This window comes from Dryobates pubescens, chromosome 27, assembly GCF_014839835.1.
Source record: "Dryobates pubescens isolate bDryPub1 chromosome 27, bDryPub1.pri, whole genome shotgun sequence".
Lineage (NCBI taxonomy): Eukaryota > Metazoa > Chordata > Aves > Piciformes > Picidae > Dryobates > Dryobates pubescens.
The window spans coordinates 2,714,420-2,732,450 of NC_071638.1; the positions used below are offsets into that span (position 1 = coordinate 2,714,420).

Below are 18,031 nucleotides of genomic sequence, written 5' to 3' on the forward strand. Positions count from 1 at the left end.
GTCATGTTTTCCCTGCTGCCACTGCCCCTTTCATGCCACCTGGAAAACAAAGAGCTGCACATCTTCCATAAAACAGTCACATGTGGCCAGTTTACAAATGGTTGTTGGAGTTGAGGCGTTTCAGTCACAGGCCACTGGCCTAACCATCAGGCAGTGAGGTCTCAGCAGGCCACCCCAGCTGCATTTGCTGTTGCCGTCCCCTGAGGCTGGTGTGACTGAAAACTGGTGTATGGCTCAGAACGGACCTGAAGTTAAACATGCCCAAAACAACAGGCTGACGCATAGGGGTTTATCAGTTTTTAAGAGTCAGGATGAGCAAAGGCTGCTGTCTCTCTGTGAGGCCAAGCTCTGTCTGTTTTCCTGTGATCCTCTCCTCACTGATCTCTTTGTCTCACCTTGAACATGTCAAATTTATGAAGTTTGATACTGACCTATGTATAAATCCCAAAGTATCTTAAAAGGTCTCAAGGCAGAGATTGAGCATGGACCTGACCACAGTCCAGGCTTTCCCACTCAGGAGAAGTTTTGCATTTATTACCTTCCCCCCGCCTCCCCAGCGATATTCATAGTATCATAGTATCAGTCAGGGTTGGAAGGGACCATACTAGTTCCAACCCCCCTGCCATGGGCAGGGACACCCCACACTAGATCAGGCTGGCCAGAGCCTCATCCAGCCTGGGCTTAAACACCTCCAGGGACGGCGCCCCAACCACCTCCCTGGACAGCCCATTCCAGGGCTTCACCACTCTCATGGGGAAGAACTTCCTCCTCAGATCCAGTCTGAATCTCCCCACCTCCAGCTTCATTCCATTCCCCCTAGTCCTATCACTACCTGAGATCCTGAGCAGTCCCTCCCCAGCCTTCTTGTAGCCCCCTTCAGATACTGGAAGGCCACAATGAGGTCACCTGGGAGCCTTCTCTTCTCCAGACTGAACAGCCCCAACTCCTTCAGTCTGTCCTCACAGGAGAGGTGCTCCAGCCCTCTGCTCATCCTCCTGGCCCTTCTCTGGACACCTTCCAGCACCTCCAGATCCCTCTTGTAATAGGGGCTCCAGAAATTCCCCAAATGAAGTATGCTCTGCAGGAAGCAATTCAAGCAAATGCTGGCTGCATGCCTCAGGACTGTCTGGCCTGCAGCTTTCTTCATGAAGGAGCCATGCATCCTGGAAAGATGGCCCAGGGCTTTCATTCAGTACCAACATTGCAGCAGTCCAGCAGAGTATTTTGGAGCCTTGCTCCAAGTAAGGCCTTCAACCTTACTGCTTCAGGGTGGGCTTTCAAACTGCTGGCCCTGGAACAGCAGTGGGATGGCTTGCAGCTCCAGATGCTATGAAGCCTAAAACTGGCCCTAGCAGTTTTCTAATAGGGAAAAAAAGAAAACTAGTTTTAGTTTTCTGTATGCTATAGAGTACTTGAACTGCTTTGCAGTTAAAAGTGAATACAGCCTGGGATTGGAGAATAGGTCATTTGAAATGACTAAAGGAAGGCTGGTGAACAGGAAAGCTGGAGCATCAGGACTTGTCAGCACAGAGAAACAGGAGAGATACCACAAACCCTCTGTTGTTCAACCACATTCTGCAGTAGCTTGAGGAGGCTGATAGTTTTGCTGACTTGAGGAAGGGAGGGAGGAGTACCTTGACTGCTTACTTGGGAGGGGGGAAAGGGATTCTAGAAGGAAATGAAATGAAATTTTTCTTGCTTCCTTGACAACGAGCCATTCATTCCAGGTCATAATTCAAACAATGATGTCATGTAGGTGTCTGATTGAAGTCTGAGGCCAGCTAATGAGCTGGAGTGAAACTGAAAGGAATTCTTCCAAACCCTACCATGGAGTCTAAAAGCATTCCAGATAAGTTATTTCCCAGAATATCCTGGGGAAACACTAATGTGATCTACACTGGGAGGTCACAGAGCTGCTTATATGGTGAAATGAAGATTTAAAGCTACAAGTGTAAAATAATTTGTGTGATGAGGGCCTTTTTACACTTCAGTGTTTCCACTGCGTGGTATCTTGATCTGCAGGGACTGTCTGAGCAGATGTGTGTGACAAGATGGTAAAAGGTCCCCATTTTAAAGCTCCTAATGAAAGCACCATGCTGAAGTTTGCAGACTGCAACTCCACAGAAAGGTCTTGCAGTTTTGGATTATCTTTAAAATCTATCTTGGGGATTTTTCTGTTCAGAAAAAGATCTTTGAGATGCCAAGGGAGAACGATAAATGTTCTGAAACAATCCATGTGTATTGAAAGCCTGGCTTTTGTGACTTGTACAGGACTACAAGATCTGATCCAAAGAGCTGGAGTACTGTTTGAGTAACAGCAGTGTGGTGCCACCCGTGTCCAAGATCACCTGAATGTGCAGAGCTGTCTCATGCATTGCTCAGTACTAAAATGGTGACAGGTTGGACTTGATGCTCTTTGAGGTCTCTTCCAACCTTTGTGATACTGGGAAATGACCTCCCTGACTTAGGCAGGGGAGGTGGCAGTAATCTCAAGGCATGGTTCATGTCTCCAGCCCCATACTCACATACTCTTTAACATCTTCATTGATGATCTGGATGAGGGCATTGAGTCCATCAGCAGTAAATTTGCTGACGACACCAAGCTGGGGGCAGGAGTTGATCTGCTGGAGGGTAGAGAGGCTCTGCAGAGGGACCTCGACAGGCTGGACAGATGGGCAGAGTCCAAGGGCAGGAGATTGAACACATCCAAGTGCTGGGTTCTGCACATTGGCCACAACAACCCCATGCAGTGCTACAGGCTGGGGTCAGAATGAGTGGAGAGCAGCCAGGCAGAGAGGGACCTGGGGGTGCTGGTTGGTAGTAGGCTGAATATGAGCCAGCAGTGTGCCCACGCAGCCAAGAGGGCCAATGGCATCCTGGCCTGCATCAGGAACAGTGTGGCCAGCAGGAGCAGAGAGGTCATTCTGCCCCTGTACACTGCACTGGTTAGGCCGCACCTCGAGTCCTGTGTCCAGTTCTGGGCCCCTCAGTTTAGGAAGGAGGTTGACTTGCTAGAACGAGTCCAGAGAAGAGCAACGAAGTTGGTGAGGGGTTTGGAACATAAGCCCTGTGAGGAGAGGCTGAGGGAGCTGGGGGTGCTTATCCTGGAGAAGAGGAGACTCTTCTCCAGAGGGTGACCTTATTGCTCTCTACAACTACCTGAAAGGAGGTTCTAGACAGGTAGAGGTTGGTCTCTTCTCCCAGGCAGCCAGCACAAGAACAAGAGGACACAGTCTCAGGCTGTGCCTGGGGAGGTTTAGGCTGGATGTTAGGAAAAAGTTCTATACAGAGAGAGTGATTGCCCATTGGAATGGGCTGCCTGGGGAGGTGGTGGAGTCACCATCATTGGTGGTGTTCAGGAGGAGACTTGATGGGGTGCTTGGTGCCATGGGTTAGTTGTTTAGGTGGTGTTGGATTGGTTGATGGGTTGGACTCGATGATCTTGAAGGTCTCTTCCAACCTGGTTTATTCTATGTATTCTATTCTCATAGAAAGAGCACATCACACAAGCAATATCCTGGCTTTGAGAGTAAAGCCAGGACATCACTCATAACTAACAGCTGGCCACCAGTGCAGTTTGTTAGAAACTCAGCTAAGTGGCTTCTTTGTCTTGGTGACCTTCCAAGGCAATTGGAGCCTTCTTGGAAGACCTTGAATCAGAAATGTTTGGATATAAGAAAAATAGCACTGCGCAGCACACGATTCTGATCTTGCAGGGCTCACAGATTTGGAAGGCACTGTACCATATATAGCTGTAGGAGACAGCACTGAGATACTGTAGTTGCTACAGCAAGGTCATGGTGTTCTGGGATCCAATTAAAATTATGCAAGATAGGCAATTTAGGATAGAATTCAGATAGAGCTCAGGAATCAAAAAAAGCCATATGCATAATGAGCTCTGTTACTTTGTAGGATTAATTTTCCACTAACTCATGATCTTTTAATAAGAGCACAAAATAGTTTAAACATTTGATTTGCTTATTGATCAGAACTCTCAGGACCTTACATTTAAAAATCACAGTTACAGATTTGACTTCCATTTAACAGCAAAGTTGTGGGCTTGCTTCAGAGTATACTCTGCTTGCAATGGATTGTGAATGAGGCCAGTTCTGGGCCCCTCAGTTTAGGAAGGATGTTGAGTTGCTGGAGCGTGTCCAGAGAAGGGCAACAAAGCTGGGGAGGGGTCTGGAGCACAGCCCTGTGAGGAGAGGCTGAGGGAGCTGGGGTTGCTTAGCCTGGAGAAGAGGAGGCTCAGGGGAGACCTTCTTGCTCTGTACAACTACCTGAAAGGAGGTTGTAGACAGGTGGGGGGTTGGTCTCTTCTCCCAGGCAACCACCACCAGAACAAGAGGGCACAGTCTGAAGCTGTGCCAGGGGAGGTTTATGCTGGATGTTAGGATGAAGTTCTTCACAGAAAGAGTGATTTGCCATTGGAATGTGCTTAGGGAGACTGGATGGGGTGCTTGGTGCCATGGTTTAGTTGATTAGGTGGTGTTGGATGATCGGTTGGACGCAATGATCTTGAAGGTCTCTTCCAACCTGGTCTATTCTATTCTATTCTATTCTGTGAGCAGGGAACAGCAGAACCTGGAACGGGCGTGTGCGATGCTCACCTCCTTCCCTGTATGTAATGTGAATAGCAAAGGTGATAAAGCTGTAGGTCCTGTCATCGAGAGCATTGCTCCTCACCTCCTCCAACATAATCACCATGCTCTTTCAGATTACTGCACTATCTTTAATTACCAGAACCTGTATAAAGAGATCACAGGGAATGATAACTGCAAGCTAGAGTAATTGTCCTTTGATGGGAAGCTGGACAGATAGAAATGTCATTCATCGGAAAGCTGTGAAAAGGGACTGGACATGGGTAGCTGCTGCAGTCCAGATGCAGCAGTCCTTTTCTTAGACCCAGGTGGCTCTTTCTGTTGAGAGTGTCTCCTGGACACATTTGGTGCCTACTGCACATTGAGACAAAACTGGGAAAGGAAGATCCAGAAGATCAGCCCTGATCCTCCGCAGGCTGCAGTTCCTGTTGGGGTGTGTTTGGTGCAGAACGGTGTTATCTCCAAGACAGGCAGAGTAGCTGCATCAGCCACAGCTGCCTGTGAATTTGGTTGGAAGTTTTGCATTTTGTAAGATGAACTGGTCTTGCAGATGTTTGCTGCAGAAATGGAGAGGGGTGTGGAGCATCCCTTTCAAGCAGTGGTCAAAGGATTCGTCTTAGGTGTCACTTTTATGCTTGTTCAGGAAGGACATAATGTCTTGAGCATGTCTTCTTTTCACAGTGTAAGAAAGAAACCCCATGTGTGAGAGCTACATGCAGCTGAAGGAGCAGAAAGCCCAACTCTGTCTAAAGGAAACTGGACATGTGGGCATCATTGGTCATAGAAGTACAGGAGTACTCAAGAGGTGTTACAGAGGTTGGGGAAATGGTGCAGTAAGCCCAGGTCCTCCCCTGTAAACCAGTGCTTGGCTGTAGTGAGGGCAGAAATAAAGCAAAGGACTGGCAAAACCAAGGCTGTCCTGTGACTAGCCTCATTAAACAGCAGACAGACACTGTCCTTGAGACTGCCTTTATCTCCAGAGGTTGCAGTCAGTGGGACAGAGGAGGAGGGCTGTGTTCTACTCATAATAATGTGCCTAATAATTGGTTTAATAGTTTCTTTATTCACCTTTTCTTTTCTTCTTCTTCTTTTTTTTTGTTTTAATGAGAGGGGAGCTCAACATGCATATTTTAGTAAAGGAATCAATGAGTCATAAAGTTTGCAACTTCATTTCCCCCTTTACTCTTCATTTTTTTTCCCTGGTAGTCACAGCTCCTTCCTTTATGCCTTGCCCCTCCTCTGCTGCTACAGCAGAATGTGCTGTGCCTTTAAGAACGTGTGGTTTTTTCCAGAGGACTAGTCCCTGAGCCTCGGCATGTGTTGAGGCATGCCCTGTGTTTTGTGATGTGGCTTATGAAAAACTGAAGTACATTTGTCTAGGGAGGTTTTTAACTCCTTTCTGCCATAGAAACGCTTTACCTCTTTGTTCTACCCTTCCCAGGGTGTATACCATGCAGCATTTTTCATTCAGCTCTTCTCCAAAGGATGAGGGGAGATACAGTAAAGAAGTAGGCTTCTGCTTTTTTTTCCCACTTAAAATTTACATTTGTAAATTTCTATTTCAATTAAAATTTGTCATGAGTTGTGTGTTAGGTGGCAAAGCTCTGGAGAATAAAGCTGAGATAGCAAATTCTCAGGCTGATGATATCCTCCCACTGGCACCACGATCGCTGCAGCGTGAACCTGTCATTGCAGTCGCAGAACGGTGTAGGCAAAGGCACATTGGCCCTTAGCAGTCACAGCATTGGCAGCTGTATTAGGCATTTCATACACTCCTAATTTCACACTCTCACAGTATCACCAAGGTTGGAAGAGACCTCAAAGATCATCAAGTCCAACCTGTCACCACAGACCTCATGACTAGACCATGGCACCAAGTGCCACATCCAATCCCCTCTTGAACACCTCCAGGGACAGTGACTCCACCACCTCCCTGGGCAGCACATTCCAATGATGAACGACTCGCTCAGTGAAGAACTTTCTCTTCACCTCCAGACTAAACTTCCCCTGGTGCAGCTTGAGACTGTGTCCTCTTGTTCTGGTGCTGGTTGCTAGAGAGAAGAGACCATCCCCTTCCTGGCTACAACCTCCCTTCAGGTAGCTGTAGAGAGCAATGAGGTCTCCCCTGAGCCTCCTCTTCTCCAGGCTAAACAATCCCAGCTCCCTCAGCCTCTCCTCATAGGGCTGTGCTCAAGGCCTCTCCCCAGCCTTGTTCTTCATGTTCCCTTTCATGTAGGTTGTTTTATTGTTTCCTTTCCCCTCTCATCATAGTTGAAGAGAAACTTGTAGGAAGACAATATGATTACTTTCTAAAAAGTAACATAGCATTACACAAAGACAATGCAGAGGGTTTTTTTGTTTGCTTGTTTGTTTTCCTTTTTGTTTTGTTTTCTTAGCAAATCTCATTCTCTTGAAACAAAGTACAGGCTTGGGGGAGGGGGGGGGGGGGTTGCCAGGATTGTTTTTAACATTTGCTAGGGACAGAAATGTGGTCTTTTAACCACAGCTCCTGGCTACATCATTGCAGGTGCTAACAGGCATACCTGGAGGTAACTAGAGAGTTACCCTTGGTTATTGTTTTAAAAGCCCTGCTTATTACAAGGTCTATGTGCTAATGTTGTCTTGTAATAACAGCATAAATCTTGGGCTATCAGCCTATATTTGTGTACATTGTTTTAGGCCTCAAGATAGCCAGTAAGCAGAATTCCCCTACATCTATGGTAGCTCCAGAATGTGCTGTGCAGTCACCTGCAGGATGTGGGCCTCACAGATCAAAGAATGGTGTCTAGTGGAAACAGGCCTGTTTCTGTGTGGAGGGATGTAAGTCCCTGGAGGTGTTCAAAAAAGGATTGGATGTGGCACTTGAGGCCATGGTTCAGTTGTCAGGAGATGCTGGGTGCCAGGTTGGACTTGATGATCTCTGAGGTCTTTTCCAACCTTATTGATTCTCTGTTTCTCTGATTCTGTGTTGGAGGGGAAGGGAGGCATCAGGAGCTAGGGTTGGATATGCCTTCCCTGCTGAGGGGGTTGCATGGTTTTGATGAAATGTTAATGTTTAACGTTTGAGCTGCAAGCTTCATACGAGTACGGTAGTGGTATTAGCACCATGTACAGCATGCTGGGATTAAATGAATTAACATAACAGTACAGTCTCGGCTCTGTAAATGTGCTGAGTGCAGGTTTTCTATTCAAGAAGCTTGTAGTGCTTGTTAGTGAGCCTACAGGAGAGCCCCTGCCAATCCCTCATCCTTCCCTCCCTCCTAATTAGTCCGGTCAGTGCTCTTGTACCTCTCCACAACCGTTAGCAAGCAATCCCTGCTGCTTAGCTTCTTGATCTTGGAGCACTGCTGTATTGCAACAACTCTTTTCATGGCTGGCTACAGAACGGCCACACCACGAGCTCTGTCAAGGAGCCATGACTTCGGCATTGCTTTCTGACAGCCTAGGCCCAATCCCTGCAATATCCCCTCAGCAGCATGCTGGAATGACAGTTAGAAGTCCTGGGGTCTCTTGACATCTCTGCCACCTTTCTCATAGGGTGGCTGAGGCAAGTCACATCACCTTTCTCTTCTTCGCTCTTAGACAGTGAGGTGCGGATCGCATCTTTTACCTTCCTACCCAAGAGCTGCTCAGGCTGAACTAACGAATGCTGTGAATTCGAGGATGCCTGTGGGGACACAGTGCAATGTAAATGTGAAGTGTTACCCTGCACTTATGGGGGTGCAGGTAGCCCTTGCTGAAAATGATTTGTGTTACCATAAATCAATGTTTGATCAGGTGGAACTGTGGGAAGGAAGAAGTGTAGAGGAAAGCCTGTCCTCTGCTACTTCAATCTGAAAGTTTCCAGGAAACTGAAATGCTGCCTCCCCCATGTGTTCTGTGCATGTCAACTGAATCTAGTTACTGAGATTGATGGCGTGGCATAAAAATAGTCTTGACTTCTATAGGTGTAATATTTCAGCATACAGCCAGGAGAGGTCCTTTTTCATTTCTCATCTCTTGAGATTTGGTGTTTTATGAGGAAACAAAGTATTGATGTTTGCAGCATTGCCTGGCACGTCCAAGGTTGGCACAGCAGCTCCTTAGGTCTAGTCAATTAGCTAGTTGTGGATTTTAGGCAGATAATACATTATTATGTAGCTGCTGACATCCTGGCATTATCAGGGTAGAGTTTATAATGTCTCCAAGTGCTTCTGAAAGATCAGAGTTCATGATTCCAAGGGTTTCATCCAGTATAACAATTTCACAGCAAGCGAAAAGCAGAAAAGCAGCTGAGCTAGGTGGAAAACTAAATTAGACAGACTTATACTGACCCAGGTTTTAGTTGTTTCACTTAACAGGGTAGATGCACATTTGTGCCAGTCCTCAGCAGAAGCTCAGACCAAGTTGTGTTGCTGTGCTCTCCTGGGTTGTATTCCCCACTGAAATGCAGTGTCCTTCATTCAATTTGAACAAAGCAGTGTTCTGCTGTATCTATTTTTGGTGCCTGATTTGTATGCTGTAGAAGCCATCTCATTCCTTAGAATACAGCCATATATTGTTGTGTTTGTTTTCATTTTGCTGCTGTGTACACAGTGGATTGTTGTTCATTTGTTTGAAGGATTTAAACATCTGGAAGAGGCTGGATAGCAATGTCTTTGTACATAGGTTAGGTGCAGAGCTGCAGGTTCCTTTCAAAGACAAATGTTACATGTGATGCTCATTTGTATACTTGAGGGTTTTGCTGTTGGAAATATAATCAATATAGAGCTAATCCAAGCAGCTGGATAAAACTACAACTGCTAAAAGTAGCACAAAGTGAAAATGGATTCATTTCCATTGGTAGTTCTGTAACTGCTTCCCACTAAGGTAATACCAAGGATAAATTTTGGAAGCAAATATTTATATGCAGAAACTTAAATGAGCTTGGGTGAGTAGTGAGAGGAATCAGCTCTTACTAAGATAGATGAGTAGTTGATGTATGTAGGGCAGATCTCACTTTGAGAAGTTCAGTTGTCCTGTCATGCAAGCTTTGCTGTATTGTTTGAGCACAAGCAAATGCAATTGCAGCCCAAATCTAGATAGTAAGTTACCCCAGCTAACAGGAGTAGGTGAGAAGGTGGGTTAATAAGGAAGGATGATTTCTTCTATGTTGCGTCCCCCTTCCAGTGAGCGGAAGGCTACTCTGCAAGGAGCCCTTGTGCTTGTACTGCACCGTTTGCAGAGCAATGCAGTAGGAACAGAAGAGCAGTTCTTACGCTCTGACTCAGTCTCTTGCGAACAGTTTCTTTCCTGCAAAAGCTAATCGCTGTTTTCTTACACTGCTTCCTAGCAGATGAGCCAGGCACTCCTGAATTTAAAACAGAACTGGAAGTGAGTGACAGTAAGCTAAGCACGGGATGGATTCTTGTAGCAGCATATCCTTCATCTCCAGTGCTGCAGTCAGAGAGAGAAGGAAGATTTTTCCTTTGAAGATAAGATGCCTGAGGCTTTCGTAGAAACTAAGTATGCCCCGAGTTGTGCAGCTGCTGTCTTTATTTAACAACAACAACAAAGAAAAAAGACAGAGAAAGACAGCATCTGGCACTTCTATGCACCACCATAAAAATTCCTCAAAATGCTGTAACCCAAACCAGTGCTTTTCATTCTGCAGTTGTGTTGCTGGCAAGTACTTTCTGTCTTGTGGCTTGTGTGACATTTTCAGCTGAAGCAGCCTCCGGGCGAGCCGTGCGGCTGTGCTGTGTGCGTACAGGAGAAGAGGGAGCGCAGGAGTGAGCCTCTCTGTATGCATGGTCGAAGGAGCGAGGGCGCCTGTGTGCAGTGTCGTAACGTGGCAGGGCACAGGCAGTTATGAAACTTTCCAATAAAGTCTCGGCGCGTCAGTATTGGTTGCTTGGGTGTTGTGGGTTTGGTTGGGTTTTTGCCTTGGTTTGGATTTTTTTTCCTGTCCGTTGCCCTCCAGTTTCATTTCCGTTTACGATTCCTGAGAAGAGATGGGGAGAGGTTGAGAACTGCTGGCAGGCCTCCCCCCCCAGCAAGCCTCTGGAGGAGCAGAGCAATTCCCACGACAGGTGGAGCACGCTGCGGCGGCACTAAGCAAGATTTCCCGGCTTGCGGTGCCCAGGCTCTGGGGGAGGGGAAGCCCTCGCACTTGAGGCAGCTGCGCTTGCAAGGGGCCCCTTCAAAGTGCTGCAGCAGCAGGCAGAAGTTTGACTTTTGTTTTTTTTTGAAAGGACTGGAGAAATTATTAACCCCGGTTGATGACGTCAGAGTTGATCTGATTAAAGGTTTGTTTTCTTGCTGGCAGAAGTGTGCTCCCTAGAGACTGGTTCTCTCTTCTTTTTTTTTTTTTTTCTTTTTTTCTTTTTTCTTTTTTTTTTTAAGTTTCTTTTTTTGAACAGCAAACAGAGGGAACTGCTTGCGCTGCTGCTGCTGCCGCTCCCGCCGCGCGCGCGCGCGTGTGTGTAAACAGGATGGTGTATCTGTAGCTGCCACGCACAAACACACATTTGACCATGAGGACTCTTCGCAGGTTGAAGTTCATGAGTTCTCCCAGCCTCAGTGATCTGGGCAAGAGAGAGCAGGCAGCCTTGGATGAGCGGGGGTCCCAGCAGCGACGGGCCTGCTCCAACGCTACCTGGAACAGGTAAGGTCTCACATGATGTGCCGACTCCCCTCCAGCCTCTCCGCGCTCTCCTGGCTGCGGCTAACGCGCAGGTGGCCGCTCCGTCAGCTCGCAGGCTGGGCTGCCTTGCTCCCGGCTTGGCAAGGTTACGATACTTCGGGCTTCTGATTTAGTGTGTTAACACGTACCAGGGTGGGTGTTCGGGTCAGAGATGGGAGCGGCTTTTTCCCCCACCGCTTTTAACCGTTCTGAGAAGGCTGATAACTAAGGGCCTCTCCTGCAGATGGCTCAGCCTGCTCTTCCTTGTGACAGGCAAGGACTTACTTCACCGGGTCCAGCTACAAATACGTCTTTGTGTCTCATTCAGGGTGGGTTTGGTTTATTTTAGTTTCACATACACGCCACTCTAAAATGCATTACTTTCGTCTGCATAACTGTATCTGCTGCTGTTTGTTGATACAGATATGACAAAATCCACTCGCATTAATACAAACGTGTCAGCGTGCGTATGTGCGCACGCAGGCACAAGTGCGTGCACTTTGGACGAGGAAAAATGAGCCCTGATTGTTTCCTTTATTGTTTATTCACTTGGATTTTCCTGCTGTTTGGCAGGAAAACCCATGTGAGCATTTTGTTGTGAATGAGTTCCTTAGCGTAGATATTCAAGCACCGCAATGACCATTCCGGTGACACTCTTAAAGATGAATCTAAGTCTCTTGAGCCATTAGGAATTCTATTCCTATGTCTTTTTGAAAATGAAATGTCATCTCCTGGGTCACAGCTTGGAAAGAATCATTCATAACCTTTTACAGTTGTATAGAAGTATGGTGGTAGGGAGAAAAACAGCGTGAACTATTTAAGGCATTTGTTAAAGGTGTTTCGGCTTTGACTAAACAAGTGTTGTAAAACATCACATCTTCTGTCCCTCTCACTTTGTGGTTTCCTGTCAGCGTTATGAATTAGTTGTTGAATGCCAGCAGCACACTAAGCACTGAAATTAGGAGTCTCAAAAGAGACTGAGCTTCTGCACAAGTATCATGATGTGTTTATGACCTGGAGATGCACCTGATGGTGGTGGTAGTTAACAGCTAGACTGAACCACCTCAGCTTGTGCCAGTTTGGACTTTATTTGGCCACTGGCTCTATGGGAAACAGCTGGGAGTATGATACTCCTTGGTGTGAACCAAGGTGACAGAAGAGTGTTGATAGCATTTGTTGGCAGGGATTAGTGTTTCCAGGTCTTGCTTGTGGGGAGGGAGCTGTGGAGGCAGAGGTGAATGGAGAGGAGGTCAGACACTAGGCCTGCTGGGAGGGGAAGAGTTCTAGGCTTAGAGGCTGCTGCTACTCAAACCAGAGGGTTTTCCTAGGTGAGCAGGAGCAAGAGTTTGTTAATTTTAATTTGGACAGGACAGGTATACCTCTGGCCAGAAGTTTCTGCCGATCAGGAGGTAGACATCTGCATCTTTCATCCAAACGACTGGACAATTGTTTGTTGCCTGTTCCTGGAATGTCTCATCCTGTCACAGCTTTGTGTGAGCTCAGGCCTAACATCTTTCCTGCCACACCTAGCCTTTTCCCTATGCAGGGATTGCCAGGCCATGTACCTCTGAAATGCCTTGGGAGCACCGTCTGGGCTGCTCTTGCATGGTGGCAAGCTGATGCTACCTGCAGTGGCAAGTTGAGTGGGCATGGCTTACCCTGCACTAACCAGCTGCCTAGAGCTATGGCATCTGCTTCAGGTTATGAGCTAGTTGCACAGTCAGGGCAAAGGGAAGGCCCTTTATTTCTTACTTAATAATGCAAGTCTTTCTCCTGAGTAGAAGAAAGAGTGAGGGTAGTTCTTTCAAGCATCCTCTCTCGGCTCTAAGAAACTTAGATACTCTGCAGAGTGTAAAACTGGAGCTTATCCTTAGGAAAGCCAGGGTTTTAGTGGTCTTGTATAAGCTGTATTAAGAAGTTATCCACTGTAGCTTCTGCCTATCATCAGTGCATGCCTATCTTAGCGTGTGTAACAGGTACGGGCTGGTCTTGAGGGAGTTTATGTCCATCTGTCTAGGAGGGATGGTGATGTTAATGTCACAAACTGGGCACCTAAACTTTGACTCCTAAGAAATTTCGGGTGGGTTCTGAAATTCTCAGGTTACTTATTTTTCATCTACAAAATTACAACACTCCAACAGAAAACAAGCATCCCAAACAGTGGTTTATGGAAATATTTGTTCTTCCAAAGGAAAGGATTGCCTGTTTCATCCTGTGCAATATTGAGCATGAGAGCTTGCTGATCGAGGAAGCTGAGATGCTCCAGCAGAGCTCTTCCTTCTCACCAAGCCTGGCTGTTCTATATTTAAATGTCTGCTGGTTTCTTGCCTAATGTTAGCAGCTGTGCCTGGGTGTGGCATGTGTCTATCTGCTTTTGAAAGAGGCTTTGAACCAAGTTCATCAAAACTGATGTGGGGAGAGGCAAAACACAATCCTATGGCAGGCCCTGCCCCACATGAGATTGCAGATCTGGTGCTGAAAGTCTGAGGTGGATTGAGGATGCTGCCTTTGCTCTGCTGGGAACCACACCGCCACGCTGGTGAGGTCTTCTGCAAGCTACCTGCTCTGCACAACTACCTGTCTGTAACTGCTTTGTGTGTGGCTGCAGTCTGCCATCCCCTCCACCACCTCCACTCTGTTCAGCCTGGTCTCGGCCCTCAGAGCATATTTATAGCAGAGCATGTCTGCTGCTTTCTGACCCTAAGGGAGGGCAAACTCCTGGAGCCTGATTGCCCCCACAGTGTGCAAGGGGCATGTGGCACTCAGTGTTAGCAAGGAAGGTCTGTTCCTCCCTGATAACTTTCCTTCACCTCCAAACTGAAATGCTGTAAAACTTCTGAGCGCTGTTAGATCAAAGGGAAATTGATGCCGAGCTGCTGTCTGCTGCTATGCAAATTAGACTTTATGTCATGGCTTCTCTGAGCTTGCTTTCCCACGAACCCCAGAAGATCTGTACAGCAGCACACCGGCACGTTAGCTGGCAACCAACAGCAACACAGTGGAACAATGCAGTTTCGTTACAGCTCACAGAATTTGCATTGAATTAAAATAGCTTCGATTCTTTCACTAGCATTGTCTTCAATGTCTTTCCTCCCCGCCCTTTTCTGCTTCAGGCGAAAAAAAAGGGAGCTGAATGCTGACTAAACCAATTGGACTGAGAAACCCAGGGGTTTGAATCTTGAGCTTGCAAGCCGGAGGGGGGCCCGCTCAGGGCAAATAAAATCCATCGCAAGGTTTTCCTTCTGACTGAGCTAGCACAGACTGCCTAATCAGGAGCTAATACTGTCTGAGTTGTGCTGTGGGAAAGCCTCTAGTCAAAGGCACTTATATCCTTTTGGGTGCAAGACAATGGGGAAAATTCACAGAAACGTGCAGGAGTAGGAGATAGCAAGGAAAAGGTGAAGAAACCACAGGTGAGATGCCTGTGCCCACAGTGAGATCAGCAATGAGACTTTTGGAATCAAGAAGAGTTTTATGGTTTGAGCTAATTTTTACAGGGTTGTAATGAGCACAGTAACTTGCTGTAAAGGCATTTTTGCAGTTAGAGGAACCATATTTTATCTTCTAATTAAAAATGAATGGGGGGGGGGGGTTCAGCTCACAGGGTGGCTTTTCTAGTGGAGAAAACATTTCAAATGAGAATATTTACTTGTGACTTCTCAGAAATTGCCTCTCTTCCAGTGTTTCTAAATATTTCTGCCCCTCTGAGGCCACTTACTTTTTCCTGACCCTTTATTTGGAGCCCTTTTTGAAACGCTTGGCCATGTGTGCACGGGGGCAGACAGAGCCAGGCTGTGAATGCAGGAGAGGGACGAGGTGGGGAAGGGGACTTACCAGCTGGTCAAGCCACCACTGCACCATGGAGCATACCATAGAATAGCTTACCATGGAATAGCATAGCATGGAATAGCATAGCATAGCATAGCATAGCATAGCATAGACCAGGTTGGAAGAGACCTTCAAGACCATCGAGTCCAACCTATCATCCAACACCACCTAATCAACTAACCCATGGCACCAAGCACCCTATCAAGTCTCCTCCTGAACACCTCCAGTGATGGTGACTCCACCACCCCTCCAGGCAGCCCATTCCAATGGGCAATCACTCTCTCTGTGTAGAACTTCTTCCTAACCTCCAGCCTAAACCTCCCCTGGCACAGCCTGAGACTGTGTCCTCTTGTTCTGGTGCTGCTTGCCTGGGAGAAGAGACCAATATCCGCCTGTCTACAACCTCCCTTCAGGTAGTTGTAGACAGCAATAAGGTCTCCCCTGAGTCTCCTCTTCTCCAGGCTAATCAACCTCAGCTCCCTCAGCCTCTCCTCACAGGGCTTGTGCTCCAAGCCCCTCACCAACTTTGTTGCCCTTCTCTGGACACATTCCAGCAAGTCAACCTCCTTCCTAAACTGAGGGGCCCAGAACTGGACACAGGACTCAAGGTGTGGCCTAACCAGTGCAGTGTACAGGGGCAGAATGACCTCCCTGCTCCTGCTGGCCACACTGTTCCTGATGCAGGCCAGGATGCCATTGGCCCTCCTGGCTGCCTGGGCACACTGCAGGCTCATGTTCAGCCTACCATTGACCACTACCCCCAGGTCCCTCTCTGCCTGGCTGCTCTGCAGCCACTCTGTCCCCAGCCTGTAGCTCTGCATGGGGTTGTTGTGGCCAATGTGCAGAACCTGGCACTTGGATGTGTTCAATCTCATGCCATTGGATTCTGCCCATCTGTCCAGCTATTCCTATAACTGTCCAGAGGAAATAAGCACTCAGCCACCTAATCACAGAATGTTGGATGTTGGCAGGGACCTCAAAAGATCATCTAGTTACACCCTCTGCCCCCCAGCCCCGGCCAGAGCAGGATCACCTGGAGTAGGTCACACAGGAACACATCCAGGAGGGTTTTGAATATCTTCAGAGAGAAGAATGCACAGCCCCCCTGCACAGCCTGTTCCAGTGTTCTGTCACCCTCACAGTAAAATATTTTTTCCTCACTTAGTCCCTTTTACAAAGGGAAATGTTGCCCCTAACTATCCAGTACCTGCAGGGTGTGATTATTCACACGTGACTGGGTTTGCTGATGGGCTTCACCCGGAGCTCTGGGAAGGGAGGTGATGGCAAATACTACATAAAAAGGTGCTGTGATACTTGCACCCACACAGTTTGCACACAAAGGTAATGACTGCTTTAGAGAACCAAAATGACCTGTGTGCTGTGCTGTGCATGAATGGAAACGTGGGACACTACACCTTCTCTGCCCTCTACAACTACCTGAAAGGTGATTGTAGACAGGAAGGGGCTGGTCTCTTCTCCCAGGCAACCAGCACCCGAACAAGAGGACACAGTCTCAAGCTGTGCCAGGGGAGGTTTACACTCAAAGTGAGGAAAAAGTTCTTCACTGAGCGAGTCGTTCGTCATTGGAATGTGCTGCCCAGGGAGGTGGTGGAGTCACCGTCCCTGGAGGTGTTCAAGGGGAGATTGGATGTGGCACTTGGTGCCATGGTCTAGTCGTGAGGTCTGTTGGGACAGTTTGGACTTGATGATCCTTGGGGTCTCTTCCAACCTTAGTTATACTGTGATACTGTGAAATGATGAGCTGGAAGGAGCGTGGCCATGGCTGAGGCAAATGTAAGGCTGGAACTCAGATGGTGACTTGAGAGCTCAGCTTCGTAGTTGTTCCTCAGCTCTGGAGAAAGTGATTGTGACCTGTCAGAAAACAGTGTTTTAGTCACATTGTTTTTCCTTTCTTGGCTTCTGTATGGCTAGGTGCTATTGAGGCATAGGCAATGGTTTTCTACCATGAAAAACCTAGAATAACAACACCCCCCGTGCCCCCAGCGTTGGCATTCATGCTGTGAGGCTGGTTGGGTGTGCCATCAGCAAATATCCAACATGATGCTCATGGTGATTTACACCTTCCAGATCCCATCCTATTGATGCAAGTGGTGGGGCAGGCCTGTGCTCTGTGTGCTGGAGCTGCCATTCCCCATGTTTTAGGCAACTGCATAGTGAGTCCTAGAGCTACCACCTCTCTGGGAGGATCTGGCAAATCTAGAATGAGCAATCTTTCCAAAGAGGAGAATTGTCTTAGGTCGCTGGCTTGATTTTTTTCTGCTGTTAGTGTCTTCTGGGTCATCTGTAGTTTTCTTTTGGCAACCTGTAGCCACTGTGGGATCAATACATTGTTGACATTTTGTCTTAATTCTAAATGCCACCCCCACCCACCACCCCAAAACTCTGCTCTCTGCAGTTTTCCAATCCTAATTCCCCCTCCTAGAGCCAGCCTGCTCTAGCCATGCTTCTTTGTCCACCCAATGACACATGGGAAGCCTTCTCCCAGGCTCTCAAAATGTCTTCTTCATTCTATATTCTTCAGACCAAGAGACTGATGGCATAATGTTTTCATGGGAATATCACAGTGCTTGGACTGGGGTTAAATAATACTGCCACAGCAATTTACCCTGGTTCCACCAGGGTAAGAGCTGGCTGGTGGTGGTGTGTGTTGTGAATATGCCCTCAGAAAATGAGCGGCAGATATACCAATGGAAATATATGTTAAATTTATTTTATATATATATATATACACAAACTCTGTAAGGGGGTATTTACAGTCACCCTTCACAGGGTTAGTGAAGCTATCTTTACAGAATGTTTGTGTGTGGGCACTTGAATCAAACCGTTCACAGAACTTAGAATCCAAACGAATTCAGAAAGCGGCAGGGAGGGGTTGGTCGGTGACCGGCAGCCCTCCACTCGGGGCAATCTAAACGCTACCTTAACTGGAAACTCT

General features: G+C 47.4%; 1 protein-coding gene across 5 annotated transcripts in view; it reads left to right on the forward strand.

Annotated features, from left to right (window-relative positions):
* PRR5 (proline rich 5) overlaps nt 1-18,031 on the forward strand; it is a 120,951-nt gene that overhangs the window by 40,428 nt on the left and 62,492 nt on the right. For 2 of the 5 annotated variants that reach the window (XM_054173821.1, XM_054173824.1), the window contains one exon: nt 11,116-11,229. The exons of 1 other annotated variant lie outside the window; for it this stretch is intronic. In XM_054173821.1, the coding sequence (XP_054029796.1) occupies nt 11,126-11,229 (104 nt within the window). In that variant the 5' untranslated portion in view covers nt 11,116-11,125. Of the gene's footprint in view, nt 1-10,585; nt 10,871-11,013; nt 11,230-18,031 lie in introns of those variants that run through there. 2 more of the 5 variants (XM_054173823.1, XM_054173820.1) reach the window with 2 other exon arrangements.